The sequence below is a fragment of the Microdochium trichocladiopsis genome, assembly GCF_020744255.1.
Source record: "Microdochium trichocladiopsis strain MPI-CAGE-CH-0230 chromosome Unknown B0I36scaffold_6, whole genome shotgun sequence".
NCBI classification, from domain to species: Eukaryota; Fungi; Ascomycota; class Sordariomycetes; order Xylariales; family Microdochiaceae; genus Microdochium; species Microdochium trichocladiopsis.
In genome coordinates this window covers 3,099,080-3,112,659 of record NW_025763549.1, presented here as the reverse complement: position 1 = coordinate 3,112,659, position 13,580 = coordinate 3,099,080, and the positions used below count along the sequence as shown (strand labels likewise).

Genomic DNA, 13,580 nt, shown 5'->3' with positions numbered 1-13,580 from the left:
CGTAACCGCCAGCCACTAGATATCGCAAGCACTGTGGAACTCGTCATGGCCCGGCCGGTGTAAGCTAGTAGTGTGAGCAGCGATCAAAGTACAAAATGGCTTCTTGCTCTCGTACAGAATGGTCTTTCTCGAATTCATCATCACCACTCAACTTCACTCACATCTTTGAACAAGTAACAACACCTCATTATCCTACTCGGATCATCTCTATCATCAATTTACAATGGCTCCTCGTGTTTGGCTTGTTACTGGAGCGACTTCAGGCATTGGCGCCGCTCTGGTCCAGGAGATCGTCTCTCGCGGCGATAAAGTCATTGCCTCTGGCCGCAAGGTCGAGGAGCGTCTTGGAAGCATCAAATCGGACAACATTGCGCTGCTGGAGCTTGATATCACGGCGAGTGTGGAGGACATTGCAGCAAAGCTCAAAGACGCTACATCAATCTTTGGGCACATCGATGTCGTCATGAACAATGCCGGCATGTCGGCGATGAAGAGTGCCGAGGAGGCCAGGTACGTCCGCAATCAATTTGGAGCTGGCACACTTTGTGGCATATATATATACCCGTGCCCGGAGCTAAAGGCTGACATGCGAATCAGCGAGGACTTCATCAATACCATGTTCCAGGTCAACCTCTTCGGCCAGATGCGCATCACCCAGGCCATCCTGCCCTTTTTCCGAGCACAAGGCCACGGCACTCTGGCTTTCACTTCTTCCAGCATCCTCTGGGCGCCCCTGCCCTTCATGTCGCACTACGCCGCGTCCAAGGCTGGCCTCAGCGCCTACGTCGAGGCACTGGACAAGGAGCTCCGCCCGCTCGGCATCCGCTGTGTTGCCATCGAGTGCGGCGGATTCCCCACGAGCCTGGGCCAGCCTCGTGACACATCCCAGCAAAGCTTCGGCACCGGCGGGCCTGCCGTTCAGGCGTATGAACCCCTGTTCGGGAAGCTGGTGGGCAAGTTTGTCACAAACCCCATGGATCACATGCCGGGAGACGTGCAAAAGGCCTCTCGGCGTATTGTGGATGTCGTCACGCGCGAGGGGCTGGCTGCCGGGCTGCCGTGGGCGGTCCGGGTGGCGCTGGGATCGGATGGAATGGGCTCGGCCAAGCAGCGATGTGAGGAACAGCTTCAGCTCGTCCAGCGGTGGGAGAAGCTGAGCCTGAGCACTGACCGGGAGGAGGGCAAGGAGTCGGTTGCCCTCAAGGACATGTATGAGTTCAACACTGTCCTGGAGTCCGAATAATGAGCATGGAGCAGGTAGCGACGATGAGAAATGGTTGCTGGGGGATTTGATGTATGAGAAACGGGTCCAAATAGAGCATAGATGTTCCTTGTTTAACAGAGCTACTTTAGTCATGTTTTGTAACTCTTGGACGGTCGAAGATGCTCTGTTCGCGTTCAGCTATCGGCTGAGAAGGACATGTTGCCTCGTTGGAACAGGGTGACTAGGCGCTGAATGCTAGCCGGGCTGATTCTGAGTGACGTGATGTTATGCACGATTCTGGATTTATGCACGATTCTGGATATAGTTGAAAAACTCAAGAGGGACCTCGAACCAAGCTTGAGAGCTCTGACCTCGCTTCTCGATGGGCAGCACTCGTCCCTCGAGCACACAGGTTGCCGCGGCGCGGATGCAAGCTTCCCTCTCCCCTCTCTTGTCGTCTCATTGTCGCATAAGCCGAAGCAGCTCGGTCTCAGGCTTCTGACGCCAGCTGCAGTGTCTAACAACATGATATGACGGCTAGGGAACTCGCCAGGTGCCTTGCTATCCGAATTTGAGGGAAAGACAGTTCTGGAAGGTAGGTCACGTGTCGACCAGATGGAAACAATGCTGATTGACGAATGTTACATTATCATTATGTAGCTAATACAAGCTCTAAACTTTTTCGCCTACTCTTGACTTCGACTCCTCCAAGCATAATAGGAATACAGCATGCCCTCTGCAAATCTCGCGTCACCCCTTTACACTCGTCTAGGCACTAACGCCGCCAGCAGCAGCAGCAGCAGCAGCCGGCGCCCGGTCCTTCTCGTCGCCACCCTCGCCGCTCAGGTTCTGCTCGTCCGACAGCCGCGGGTTGCGCAGCGCCGCGGCGAACCCGATGAGCGGGATACACAGGCAGATGCCCGCGATGCACAGCAGCTTCTGCGTGCCCTGGTACGCGGCGATGATGGCGCCGCGCTCGGGCGTGCCGACGGGGAACATGGCCACGGCGGTGAACGGGTCGCCGAAAGTAGTGACGGCGAGCGTGGCATTGCTCGTGACCAGGCTCAGCTCGTAGCTCAGCGCGCCGGGCAGGACCTGGGTCCAGATGGCGCCCGAGACGGCGTTGCCCAGCGCGGAGCCGATGTTGTACGTGGCGAGGTACAGGCCCGTCATGACGGCGAGGTTCTCGTGCTTGAGGCCGACCTGCAGACTGGCTTGTGCTGGGTAGGGGAACATGCCGCCCGCGATGCCCAGGAGGACCTCGGCGCCGATCACGCCCGCCTGGCCCGACGGGTTGGGGTCGCCCCGGTAGTGGATCAGCAGACCGAAGGCTACCATGAACAGGGCCGTGCCGGCGACGATGAAGACCTTGAGCCGGCGAACGCGGAACACGATGAAGCCCAGGATGAAACCTGTGATGACGCTGACGAACGAGTACAGTGAGGAGACGCGGGTGGCGGCGGTGATGCTAAAATCGAAGGCCACGATCAGCATCGTGTAGAGGTAGTCTCCCTGCATATACCAAGCAAAATTGAGGAGCAGGGCGATGCCCATCGGGGCCCAGACGGCGCGGTCGTGCATGAGGGCAAAGGGCACGAGCGGGTGTTTAGCCTTCATCTCCCAGATGACGAAGACCGGTATGCAGACGACACCAATAACGAGCGGAGCGACGACCTGAGGCGACGACCACGAGGCCTCGAAGCCGCCGGCGATGGTGAGAGGGACGAGGATCAGGGCGAATACGGCGATCATGAGGATGATGCCGATGATGTCGAGGCGCCAGAAGAGGTCGACGACGAGGCCCTGCAGGCCGAGCTGCGAGTACAGCGAGCGATAGCCGTCCAGCTTGCCAGCCTTGCGAGCACGGCGGCCAATGATAGAGAGCGTGATGATCAGGGGCAGAGCGCAGGCGGTGTAGATGATGCACCACATACCGATGCCCCAGCGCCAGGTGGTCCCGGCAAGGACGGCCGTAGCAATATCGCCGCTCACCCAAGTGTTGATGATGAAGGGCAGAGCGGGGATATAGCTGAACAGTAGACGGGCGCGAGTGGATGTAATGTCGGCAATAATGACCTCGACGAGCAGGATCACCATGGTGTAGCCGACCTGATAGATGACAGCACCACCTGCGAACGTCTGAATGTCGGTGGCCACGGTCTGAACGATGGTGCCAACAATGTAGAAGACCACTGAGATGCACACAAGCTCAACGCGACCAAAGACGTCGGCGATCTTGCCCGCGGTGGGCTGCGCTGCGGCGGCGATGACGGCGCGCAGGACGTTGACCGACGAGAGCAGCGAGTGGTCTTCAAACTCGGCTGTGGCGTAGTTCTGGTACGTGTAGCGCAGCGTGCCGTCGAGGCCGTAGGCGTAGGCGACGAGGAAGACGCTGAAGAAGACGAACCAGCGGTCCACCGTCGTCATGACCGAGGTGAGGGCCTCGACGCGGATGACACCAGGCGACTTGTAGCTGACCTTGGCATGGCTGTCATCGCTGCTCTCGGATGCGCGCGAAGGGGCTGCGGCGACGCCAGCAGCCTCCTTGTTGGAGACGAGCTCAGGAGCGGTAGAGGTGGTGGTGGTGGTCGCCATGGTCCCTGACTGACCTGGTGATCTCAGTGGAAAGGGGTTCTGCACGCTACAAAAGAACAAATTCAATAGCAGTCCGCTGTCACAGGGAACGCAGGGCGATCAGCAACTAGATATACGCACGCGGGCGGGGACGCGTGGCCGCTGTCGGCCCATCCTCAATGTGGGTAGACGCAACGGACGGCGAAAAAGGCCAGGGGAAAAAAAAACCCTTTGCCGCCCGAGGACAAGCCCGAAATCAGATAAGATCATGGCCCCCAATCTGATCTGATTACAACGGGGAGTTGCGCCTAAACCGCTCTAGCATGGCAGCGCTAGGGAGGCCTAGTACGTAACACGAACTGGGCCTCGGGGACCATTCCCTGCAGGGCCTCGCCCAGGGCCTGACACTGGTGGGACATACGATGGCCAGAATAGTCGGCAAAAAAAGGGCTGTCTGGTCTGGCTGGCTCCGGGTCTTTAACATGGGACTTGTTGCCTCCAATAAAGGTGACAGCAGGCGATTCCGAGATATCCGGGCGCGGACGCAGATTCTTCATGGCTTTCGCTTAGCGCCTTCAGGCCCCGGAATTGTTGCCGCCGCCGCTGATTCATGGCAAGCGAGGCACGTTGCAAGCGGGTCTCACTCCTCGGCTAGCCCGCCCGATGGGGTCCTGGTGCCACTTTACTTTCCGTCGGAATCAGCCGGACCCGGACCTGAAGTTGCGGCTTGGAAAGGCATATTTTCTTTCCTAGCGATTCATGTCGTGGCAGTGTCAGCTCAGCCAAACACCATACACATGCCGTTTGCTCAGAGGTCCAGATCTTTCTTTAAAGGCGAGTAGTCTATATTATGCTGCCAGAAGTTGCCTCTACATGGACTGCTCTGCGACACTCTTGTCGCAGGCAAGTGCACGAAAGCGCCTTGAGGTCGTTGTAATGCTGACGCAAACACCAATATATAAGCTTGGCGTATGGCAATGTCTTCTGCCGTGGACTTGGGCTGATCACTGCGTTATTTTTCACCTTCTGACGGCAACATTCTGACGGTCCGGCCTCAACATGGCCCTTCGCATCTCATCAACGGTCTCCAGGATGACTGCAACGGAGCCACGCAGAGTTACAGTGTGGATTGATTGTCTGCATTTCAATCATGCAGGGCTTAGTGTGTGTTTCTGATGTGCAGAGGTGCAGAGGTGCAGAGGTGCAGTGGTACAGCACAACCTCGGCCTCTAGGTGGCGAGTCAAACAAGTGACTCTGTGCCTCTAGACCTCTAGCCCTCTGCACTAGTAATCACCCTTCATCAGACGAGAAAGGACCAGATATGTCAATTCCAAGACCTGTCAATTCAAGTGTTGTCATCTATCTACGCGCCCAGGCCTGAACAGCATTTCCACCCTCCTGTTTTCCCCAGCTCGACTTCCATTATTGAGGACCAAAAAGCCCCGTCACTGGGGCCAGCATGGCGCAGCGGTGTCGCACACTCAGATATTGCCATTGAACTAGGCATCAAAACTCGACTTTCTCGGACTACCAGGTCTGATAGGCTACATCTCGGCTACCACCACATGAGATCCTCCTCCTCAGCCTTGCCCGGGGCTGTGGGCTCGTTGGCCTGAGCGACGACGTACGGCAGTGGCTTGTGCTGATCCTTTCGGTGGCAGTTGCGGAGGTGGTGCCCGACAGTACGGCAGTGTTGGCAGCCGAACGCGCCACAGTAACGGTGCTCGGGCTTGAAGCAGCGGCGACACAGCATCCACTCCCTCTCCCCGCCAAAGAAGCACGCCTTTTGTTCCTGACACTGAATGTACAACCGGTGCAGGTACGCGCGCCTGTTGACGTGGTCATCGCGGCCGAAGCCCCGATAGAAGATGCTCGAGTCGATGACGTGGATCTCGGCGTAGCGGCCGCGTGTGGTCGCCACGTTGACGATGTCGGCCTGGTTGGTGAAGCCGGTAGAGTTTGTGCGCGTCCAGAGGACGATGGCGAGGTCGGCCGCCTCGGACATGCTGTCGGGAATGGTGCGGACGTCGACAGCCTGTGCGCAGTACTCTGAGGGAGACAGGCGGTGGAGCTGCCTGTTCATCTCGTCGACCTGTGCAGAGTATGGTGCCATGACGAGCACGTGCGGCACGTGGCCCTTGACTGTGATGCCGCTGTTGTGGAGCTGGACAATGACGTGTGCCGCGTACGCACACTGGGCCGTGTTCTTGTAGCTTGTGCTGGTCATTTGCTCGCCTTGGAGGCTGCCCTTCATGTCGTACATGACGCGGGCGCCAGAAGTGTCCGGGTTGCCCGTCAGCTTTTGCACGAACTCGCGGATTCGTCGAGCATGCTTGGGTGCCCTGTGGTGGCCTTGGCGATTGCCGTCGTCGTAGAAGTTTTGAGACGAGAAGACACCCAAGCCAAAGTGTTGGCGCCAGTTGTTGGCGAGGTGGGAGACGGTGAAGGACGGCGACGCAATTTGGCGGTCGATCTCCGAGACGTGGGAGTAGGCTCCAAAAGGTGACAGGAACCCGGGCTTGCCTGCGCTCCTGAACATGTGCGAGTTGACGGTGGGCGCGTACGCCTTGCATTGTGCTGGGTCGCCGGCGCTCAAGCGGGCGATTGCCTCGGGGAACGCCGCCCACAAGATGAGGGCCTGGGCCTGAGTGAACCGACCAGCTTCATCGTGGAGGAGGCATTGCGCGCGCCATGATGTGCGGCGGCTGAGTGTCAACGCCGCGACCGAGGTACCAACGAGCGCTGTGCATCTGTCCAGGGCTTGATGGAAGGCATCCTGGAGGCCCTTCAGCCAGACAGCACGACTTTCCTTGAATTCCATTGGGTCGGTTGAACGGAGGCCTTGTAGTCTGATCACATCATCAAAATGCCCGTCCTTGTTGTCCATGACGATGCTCCAGGCGATGTCGCTGACGTCGCGGGCGTGACCCATGGCAGCCCGTCGTGCGTCCTGGTTGGGCTTGCAAGACTCTGAAATCTCTAGTAGGGTACGCTCTGCCTGCATGAAGTCTTCAATTGAGAAGTCGTCGTACTGCCGAGTAGTGGGAACCTTGTCCTTGGCACGCATGTCGCTCATCTCGCGCGTCATGGTGTGCAGGCGACCGACCTGACCATCGAAGCCGAAGAGAGAGTAGACCTTGGCCAGGTCGCGAGCGGCCTGGTCGCACTGGGCATTGGATATACCACAGACGAAGACCTTGACAGGCCTTGGTGCTGCCACCAGTGGTTGAGCCCCATTGGTGGCCTCAGGCTGGAGCTCCGTTTCCTGGCCCAATGCACCAGGGTCAGTGACGGTTATGAACTTGTCCAGCTGCTGGGTGTTGACTGGGGACAGCTGGAGCAAAGCGAGGATGATCAACGCCACCCAGGTCTTGCCCGAGCCTGGACCCCCGATGATTGTGTGGAAGCCATGAGGACGGTCGGCGAAGTCGACGATGGCCTGACGCTGAGAGCGGTCGAGTTTCATGAGCTGTTCCCAGACGCGCCCGAGATCATCTGGAATATGTAGCTCACCGCCAGGCACGCCGGCAAGCGACATCATGATGAGCTCGCGCATCTGGCCAAAGACTGGAAAAGCACCCTGGACATGGTGGATGTCTGGGTTGCCGTCGTATCTTAGCAGATACTGGGAAAGACGGATGAAGGCTTTGCTCTTCAGGTGGAGGCCCACGCGGCGTTGGTTGAGGTTGAACGCTGCGACAGCCTGCAGCTCAGCGTTTGTGGTCTGAGAGTCACTTTCGGAATCCAGGCGTCGGATGGTGTACTTGTACTTGTCGCCACCTTTGCGATACTGGTGGATGAGGCCTTGTGTCGTGGGTTGCAGGTGCTCAGGGCGGAGCAGATTCTTGATGCGGTACCCGGGGGGGTTGTCGCCAGGCCAGTCGCCGTGAGCAGGCATTGTGACCACAATGACGACCTCTCCAAGTTCGCTGAACTCGGACGAAGCGTCAATGATCTTACCGCAGCACGAAATCTCCGTCTCGTCAGTCACGACAGGGTCTGGGACCTTGAAGCGTTCATGGCCGCCATCAGCGAAGAACGTTTGCCAGCGCTCGTATTGGACATGCGGATCCTCCCAGGTGACATTGCCATTGTCGAAATGGGAGTGGGAGTCGAAATCGTAATTCAAGTCTGGGTCCACTTCGCCATCGACAGTGCGGCGGGAGAAGACGGTCTCCCACAACTCAATGGCCTCACCCACAACGGGGTCAGTGCCGTTGCCGGGGAGGAGAGACATGAGCCGATCGATCACGCATGTCTGGGGATCGCCAAAATCCTTGCCTTCGAGATAAGCCTTGCTGATAGCTTTGAGAAGCATGGCAACCTTGTTCTCCGCAGTGATGTCTGAATCTGCGGGGAGGGGAGGAAGCTCAACGCCTTTGATGCAGACCTTGATGTGTGCACCCGGACGTGGAACGGCCTCGAGGTGCTTGCAGTCGGTGAGGACGACGATGTACTCAGATGGATGGCTTCCAACCATGGTGCTCTGCTTGGGGATCCAGTAGCCGCGAACGGGCTCCGAGGCAAGGAGTTTGGCCGCGTCGGTCTCGTACCAATGAGCATACAGTGACTGATAGGCTCTCGCCGTGACCGCGGACTTGTTCGACCAGTACAGCTTTTGTATGGGTTCCTGCTCGGTGATACCGAATTCTTGGAGTCGCTTGGCGTCGACGAGGTTCAACTCCAGAGCTTGGGGCGAGGCTTGAAAGATGGGATCCAGGACCGAGTCATCGCGAGCGTGGTTCCAGACTGCTTCGAAGCCCTCGAGGAAGCTTTGCGTGAGGACGAACTCGGGACAGAGAATGATGTCGATGCACTTGGGCAGGCTGGTTGCGGAGAAGTGCTGACCGAGACATGCTTCGATGTCATCCACGTCGACACCCTTTGCCTTGAGGGCGGCGAGAACATCGCGCTTGACTGTATGGGTGAAGTTGGCGCCGACCTGGAATGAGACGCGAGTGTACTTCCTGGGTCCGCCATATGGGACGATGCGGTCGTCTTCGTTCTGCTCGATGGTGGGTGCCTTGACGAAATTCAGGAGGGGAATGACCGTGGAGGCATATCTGAAAGAGGAGTCCTGCTGGCGTACGAAGGAATGGGTGAGATCGATTGTGGCTGGCATCAGCTTGCCCCATTTGCAGGCCACGGTTGTGCGATAGCCACCTGCACCCTTGGGGTTTCCCAAGGCCGCAATGTACTTGCTGGAGTAGGGAACACACATCTTGCCATCAACGAAGACCAGGCAACTGGCGTTGAGCGATTCATTGCCAGACAACCTGCCTATGTTTGTGCGAGACTGTGCAGCGAGGACCTGACCCGTTTTCGCATCATCCGGTGGCTCCACCACGCCTTCGAGGCTGGCATCCTGTGAGGTCTGTCCTCCAGGGGGCCGGAGTAAAGCAGCTGCCGCCCACCAAGAGTCTTTAGGCTTGGGGCTTGACCTTTGACTGGCTGCGCTGTGGCGAGATCCTGGAGAGTCGCCAACTGGGCTGTCCAGGATGTCGTCGTGTGGCCATTTCGACTCGGCAGGCTTGGCAGGGATAAACGCAGCCGCTGTGGGGTTCAGGCGGTTGCTTGACGCCATCGTGCAGGCTGTTGCTGGGGTGTGAACTCTGGTGTGATTGGTGTGAGAGAATGGTGAGGTCGGGTAAGATGATGGTGCAGAATCTCGTCGCCGAAATGAGGGTATCTTGAAAGCTGATGCTGAAGACGCTTGCTGTTATAGTGCTATAACAGCAGGAAGAGATGAAGAGACGTGTGGCAGGGGAATGTGGTGGGCGAGCTGAACGCGTGACGCAGGCGACAGGATTGTTTTACCAGAGTTGTGTGGGGATGGTGTAGGCTGCAAAGGAGAAAATGCAGAATTATGAGGGCATCTCGTGTGCAGGTGCCGTACGGGTGTCAAATGCGCTTGCTGTGGAAGCAGAAGGAATCAAGAGAGATGTGGGAGAGCCAAGTGGTTGACGTGGGAGACCTGAAAGCGTGACGCTGGCAAGAACGGCCTCTTGTCAGGACAGCGGAGGTTGCGCGCTGCTTGGTGGTGCGGTGTTTGTGCGGCACCGGTCCAGGCAGCGGCCGGAAGAACAATGAATGCAGGAGCAATGTGTGTCCTGTCGATGGCTGCCGTCCTGGAATCTGCCCCTCTGCCATCTCTTTTGCGGCGATGCCGTCAAGCAAGGCCCAGGCAGCTCGAGCTTCCTGGATCCCCAGCATTCATGGCCGCTGCTCGCTTCGCCTCCACGGTAGAACAAACCTTGCACACAATGGCGGTTCTCTTGTGCTTGAGTAAAATATGGTTTAATTTATTTGAGTTAGCTAATGATAAGCATACTTTCTGAAGTTTATTCATCAAGTGTAGACATGATGTTGAGTGCCAAAATGGAAGATGATCAGATAGCATGTGCTCAGCGTAGTCTCGATTCGCTTCGCCCGACCATTACCGCCTGGCAAATGAACCACTAATGGCGTCGCTCCTTGCCTCTGCACTATTTGTCAAAAACCTGTCCCACCTTCTGCGAGTGAAGGTCTGCAATCCACCTGCACTTCTTACTCTTGCAGCCAAGATCCCGACAACCATACACCGTCTTAAGTCGCAACATCATAACAAACCACAACCTTTCACACGACTACATTACTTCATCCTGCCCGCCATGCCTTCTCGTCCGTCCCACTCGCGCCGCTTCTCGCAGGCCATGAAGCGCTCACTCGAGCAATCGGTCCCCGAGGCCTCCGAGAAGAATATGGCATGTTCACATCCCGTTCCAGACCGGCGTGAGAGCATGGTGAGGTCTAACAGATAGGCTCAATTCACAGGTGGAATTCTTCAATGCGGCGAACCAGTACGTCAACCTCAAAGGCCCCGAAGAGGGTGCTGCCTTGCTGGGAGAACGTATGTTCGCGAGTCCACGCCCGAGTCTGCTCGACACTGACAGGGAACAGTTCTGCTCGAGTGGAAGGCGAGCAAGCAGAACGCTCAGCCCCAGACCCAGCAGCAGGCCCAGCAGACGCAGCAGCAAGCACAATCCCAGGGCCAAGTGCAGGCAGAGCAGCAAGTCCAAGCCCAGCAGCACGCTCAGGCCCAGCAAGATCAGCAAGCCCAACAGCACGCCCAGGCCCAGCTCCAAGCCCAGGCTCAGCTGCACGGCTATCACCAACTCCTGCAGCAGCTCCAGCCCCAGCAACCGTTTCCAGCCTACCAGAACCTGGGCAACCAAGGTTTTCCCAGCCAGCAGCCCTTTTCCTTCCAACCCGTCTTCATATTCCAGGGTTTTCCAGCCCAACAGCAGCCAATGATCCATCAGGCTGCCCCAGGCCAGGGAGGTTTGCCTACGTGCCGGCCCTTGCCGGCCCAACAGCTTCAGCCCACGCCCGGTGAGTGCGCTAGTCTCGAGCAACTGTACCAGTGTCATTGCTAACCTTGCATGGAAAAGGCCTCCAGACGTCGATGGTCAACTCTGGTGGCCTGCAGGCCCCGGCCGGCATCAACCCCACCAACCACCGACTTCCTCTAAGCGAGGTCATGCGCTTGTATGAGGAGGCGGAGAAGAGCACTGCTCCAAACCCCGTCGCATTGAAGCGAGGCCGCACCCCCAGCGGTTCCACCTCCAACGAAGGACCGGCATCAAAGCGCAGATGATTGCAATTGGCGACGTAGTGGAGAACAGGTGTAGAGTTTGTCGACCTGACTCAAGCGCCAGTTTTCGGCCGCATTGGAGATGAGGCACACCAGTGAAGAAGGACAAGACCGGTACATTTGGCAGTTGGTACATGTTTCATCAGTTGTTCAGTAGATCCCAAAGCCAATTAAGCAAGAATCACGAGTATCAGAACAGTGGCTGTCATCACAGTTGTTCCAAGGCACGGACGCGAGATTGATCAATAGCTTGGATTTCTGCTTTTCTGCTGCCCTCCTCGACCTCCCAGGTCTTGGCTGCCCTTTCTTTGATATCGCTTCTCTCTGGGCACTGAATACACAATCAAGGAAAAAAAAGAAAGCATAGCAATCTGCAAGGCAGGCCTGCCAATCCTTTGTACACAAAGATCGCCTCCCTCAGCCTGGTCAATCGCGGCCTTGTGATGCCATGTTGCTGCCCTCATTAGGCGTGGGCGGGTGGAGCACCCGTGGCTTCGTTGCCACCCTGCTGGCCTGGAGCTTGCTTGCCGCTGCCTCCAGGGTGGCTGCTGGCCATGGGCGGAGCCTGCGAGGAAGGAGAGCCACGCCATGTCGGCTGTGCTCCCATGTACAGCGGATTTGGGATGCTGAAGGGCATCACACCGGCCGGGGCACCCAGGTATTCGGTGTACGATCTATATCTGCCACCCGCCTGAAGTGGGCGTGAGTTGTACAGGCTGCTGTTGTGCGATTCGGTTTGGGCTCGGGCGCGGGCGGTGCTGGCGCCCGGGATCGCGGAAGCGGAGAAGCGCTGACGGTTCTCGTACACCATGACGACTAGTGGTTCAGATTAGCCATCTCTCTGTAGATGATGCGCGACGAAGAGCTCACCATAACTATGAATGAGAAACGCTCTACCGGGACCGTTCTCGTCGAGCAGGGCAAACAGGGTCTTCTTGAAGCGTTCCTTCACTCCTTGCGGGAAGGCGTCATCGGAGTGCCTGTTGTTGTTGGATGCCATTTTGACTTATTGGCGACGTAGGGCGAAAAGGATCTCTTTTGTGAGGATCCAGACTCTCTGTGTTTGCATGGAAGTAAAGCTGTTGCATGTACATATGGGTTCTGACTGTAGTGCGATCAAAGGGACTCCTCCGCGCAAGACCAGGATCTTCCGTCTAGTAACCACTCTGAGCTCGGTGGAGTGGTCCACTCAGGCATGCCCACACACGCAAGCTTGTTTGTGGATGGTGCAGCGGAGTGTATCGGCATTCGCCGCCGTTCCAGCTCGGTTTGAAAGATTGCGGTTGCGCTTGGTATTAGGACGTCCTGGTGGGATGTGGTTGGCCTTTCGTGGATGATGCTGATTGGCTAAAGCAGGTGCAGTTCGGAGTACTGTGCCTCGATGTCGCTTGTGGGAGTGCGACCCACAGTTAGCCAAGAGAGGTCTGTCCCGTTTACGGCGGACGAAGTAAGCAAAAAGAGTGATGTGCAGGGATGGGTTGAGGGGATCGCTCAACCGACAACTCGAGGCGAGGTTCGGATCCTGCCAGTAGATGATTGGGGAACATGGGAAACGCGGACACCATCTCACGCGCGGTGGCAATCAAGGGCTTCTCAGTCTTTGGAAGATTTGCCAGACTTCTTGGGGCTGCGTGTCTGCAGTATCTCATTTCAAAGCGGTGCGGGTTCCGTGAGCCATGGGTCCATCCTAATCCACCCTGGCACGTCGAGCAGGGCTGCCTGCCCCAGTACAGGTAGATCTGTAAAACCCGATTGCCCCGGCAAGGAGGAAATCGACGTGATGCAGGCATGTGCGCGCCTACCTCTGGCTCTCCGCGAGAGATGATATTGAATCAGGCCAATGGCTGTGAGACTGATTTGCACGATGCCGATAACCACCGAACATAGTATTTCGGGGTCCATGATTGCCTAGAGGGCGGAAGTCCCAACCACAATCTCCATTGCACTTAAACCCTAATGTGGTGAGCGGTTTCTCTGGCCCTGCTCAGTCGTGCTCAGTCCCACTCAGGCCCTACTCAGTCTGCTCAGCGCCTGCTCAGGTGACTGTGGCTGAAAAGCCGATCTCGCAACGACGGAGTCTCTAGAAACTCCATCCACTCAATACCCGTGGAGGCCCAGCTTTATGAGACTGAACTACAGCTCTAAAAGTGCCAGGCCTGCTGCATGAC

The 13,580-nt window shown here is 57.4% G+C and overlaps 5 protein-coding genes across 5 annotated transcripts; 2 read left to right on the top strand and 3 right to left on the bottom strand.

The window, feature by feature from the left end:
- The first annotated feature begins 10 nt into the window (after positions 1–10).
- B0I36DRAFT_291574 (uncharacterized protein) lies at positions 11–1,348 on the top strand. The gene is made up of 2 exons (XM_046151742.1): positions 11–510; positions 598–1,348. Exons 1-2 carry the CDS (start codon positions 224–226, stop codon positions 1,241–1,243), a joined length of 933 nt encoding a protein of 310 aa, XP_046012098.1. The 5' UTR covers positions 11–223; the 3' UTR covers positions 1,244–1,348.
- A 540-nt stretch (positions 1,349–1,888) lies between these two features.
- Positions 1,889–3,946, bottom strand: B0I36DRAFT_326382 (major facilitator superfamily domain-containing protein). Its single transcript, XM_046154336.1, has one exon. The coding sequence runs from the start codon at positions 3,797–3,799 to the stop codon at positions 1,973–1,975; it is 1,827 nt and encodes a 608-aa protein (XP_046012097.1). The 5' UTR covers positions 3,800–3,946; the 3' UTR covers positions 1,889–1,972.
- A 1,157-nt stretch (positions 3,947–5,103) lies between these two features.
- Positions 5,104–6,450, bottom strand: B0I36DRAFT_326381 (uncharacterized protein). The gene has a single exon (XM_046154335.1). It carries the CDS (start codon positions 6,316–6,318, stop codon positions 5,335–5,337), a length of 984 nt encoding a protein of 327 aa, XP_046012096.1. The 5' UTR covers positions 6,319–6,450; the 3' UTR covers positions 5,104–5,334.
- Positions 6,451–9,865: 3,415 nt separating this feature from the next.
- Positions 9,866–11,415, top strand: B0I36DRAFT_350616 (uncharacterized protein; the record flags this gene model as incomplete). Its single annotated transcript, XM_046156928.1, has 5 exons — positions 9,866–10,021; positions 10,193–10,561; positions 10,593–10,668; positions 10,719–11,150; positions 11,210–11,415. The coding sequence occupies 5 exons, from the start codon at positions 9,866–9,868 to the stop codon at positions 11,413–11,415; spliced, it is 1,239 nt and encodes a 412-aa protein (XP_046012095.1).
- Positions 11,416–11,875: 460 nt separating this feature from the next.
- B0I36DRAFT_350615 (uncharacterized protein) lies at positions 11,876–12,412 on the bottom strand (the record flags this gene model as incomplete). Its single annotated transcript, XM_046156927.1, has 2 exons — positions 11,876–12,228; positions 12,283–12,412. 2 exons carry the CDS (start codon positions 12,410–12,412, stop codon positions 11,876–11,878), a joined length of 483 nt encoding a protein of 160 aa, XP_046012094.1.
- Between the last annotated feature and the right edge of the window lie 1,168 nt (positions 12,413–13,580).